This window comes from Nothoprocta perdicaria, unplaced genomic scaffold (genome assembly GCF_003342845.1).
Source record: "Nothoprocta perdicaria isolate Ctin4 unplaced genomic scaffold, notPer1 scaffold_155, whole genome shotgun sequence".
NCBI classification, from domain to species: Eukaryota; Metazoa; Chordata; class Aves; order Tinamiformes; family Tinamidae; genus Nothoprocta; species Nothoprocta perdicaria.
Window position 1 is genome coordinate 314,618 of NW_020454705.1, and position 1,855 is coordinate 316,472.

General features: G+C 53.8%; 1 protein-coding gene across 1 annotated transcript in view; it reads left to right on the plus strand.

Moving 5' to 3' along the window:
- Nucleotides 1–427, plus strand: part of GJA3 (gap junction protein alpha 3) — a 1,562-nt gene extending 1,135 nt beyond the window's left edge. Inside the window, exon 2 of the mRNA XM_026035018.1 lies at nt 1–427. This exon is cut by the window's left edge and continues 27 nt beyond it. Coding sequence (XP_025890803.1) covers nt 1–427 — 427 coding nt within the window.
- The last annotated feature ends 1,428 nt before the right edge of the window (nt 428–1,855 follow it).

The following is a 1,855-nucleotide window of genomic DNA, read 5'->3' on the forward strand; positions in this document are numbered from 1 at the left end:
GCCCACCTCGGCTGTCATCAACTACTACCACAGCGACAGCCAGGGCCTGGCCGAGCAGAACTGGGCCAACGCGGCGGCGGCGGCGCCGGGCAAGGCGCCCTCCAGCTCGGCCGCGTCCTCGGCGCCCAGCAGCGTCCGCCAGCTGCCCGCGCAGCGCGAGGAGCCGCCCGAGCCGCTGCTCCCGCCGCCGGCCGCGCCGCCCGTCTCCGTGGCCAACAGCGGCAGCAGCAGCAGCCTGAGCGGCGCCAGCGGCGCCAAGTGGGATGTGGAGGGCGACGAGGAGCTGCCGGAGGAGCGGCCCGCGCCGCCGGCCGCCTGCACCACGGTGGAGATGCACGAGCCGCCGCTGCCCGTGGACGCGCGGCGCTTGAGCAGGGCCAGCAAGGCGAGCAGCAGCAGAGCCAGGTCAGACGACCTGGCCGTGTAGCGCGGTCCCGGCGCCGGGGCAGGCGGAGGGCGGCGCGGGCCGGGCGGGCTCGGGGGCAGGCCCGGCTCCCCAACTTTGACGCGTGCTGGTTTTGCACTCTGTGAGTTGTAGTGGAGAAAAAAAAAAGAATATTGACATTTGCTAATAGGTCAGGGGATGGCCAAAGCGTGGCCCGTGGGCCAAGGGACCAATCCCACCCTCCTTAGTGTCCGTGGCAGGTCTCCCGAGAGCAGCGGCGCCGGAGGCCTGCTCAGGTGGCGGATGGCAGTGGTAGCTGGTCACGTGCCCTGAGGCYGACTTTCCTCCCAGAAAAGTGTTCATATCCGCAGTGCCCACGTGCCTGCCCATCACTCCCCTCCCGCCCTTGCCTCTGTTCCGCTCTCTTCCACATCAGCTCTCCAGGAACAGTTGCTATGACTTACTCTCCCTCCTGGCCCTTTGGCAACCGTCAGGGTGGTGTTTTGCCCATTGGCACCTGGCATCTCCATGCGCCCGCTTGCCATGTTAAACACCGAGGTGACTGCAGTCTCTTCCATAGACCATAAATGAATGTAGCCTTTGTGCTCACGGCAAATTGCCAAGGTGGTCCTCTTGGCTGGGCAAAGTTTGGGTAACCCCTGTAGTAGATTTTCTCCTTTTGAGGTTCATCTTTCCATTATTATTTTTTACTCTTGACCTGTTAGGAAGTGTCTGGTTTGACCTTCTATCCAGTGTTTGCCAATCATGACCACACCATCTTTTTAAACCCACCAATATGTTTGAGCATGTTTGCTTATAATTTTAGATGACATCTGAAATTGCTTAGAGGAGGACAGGACTCTAAACACACACCTCAGAAATCACTTCACAGAAATTTCTCTTCAGAAAGCAAGGCTTATGAATTCCGTACATTGTGGCCCATGTGTTGCCCATGGACAAACCATAGGATGAAGTACAGCTCCGCATTTTAGACTTTTAGGTACTAGCTTAAGGTAGTTGGAAAGATGCTTTTTAGAAGAAAACTGGAGTGCCTACTTTTAATATTTGAACATTTTAGAGTAATTTTGATCTGTAGGTTTAAAGTTACTTGGCTGTGTACTCACTCATTTTAGTTTGATCTTTAGTCCTACAAGAATATGTAAGGAGGAAGAAAGCTACTAATGGTGAGAGTCTCAAAGCAACATTATTTCCTGTTACGTTTTGCCCTTTTCTGTAACAGCAATCTGTAGTGTGTTACAAATCAGTAAAATCAGATTTAGACAATATTATATTGCAGAAAAAAAAGTGACTAAAGTATCAGGGCAACGTGGTAGTGGAGGGAGGTCCTATTCTGGTCCCACTGAAGTCATATGCAGAATTTTCCTTCAGTTTCACAAAGTACAGGATTCAGGATGAATCATGTAGGCCCTATTCAAGCAAAATTAACATTCACWTGGGAGTTTTGGATGC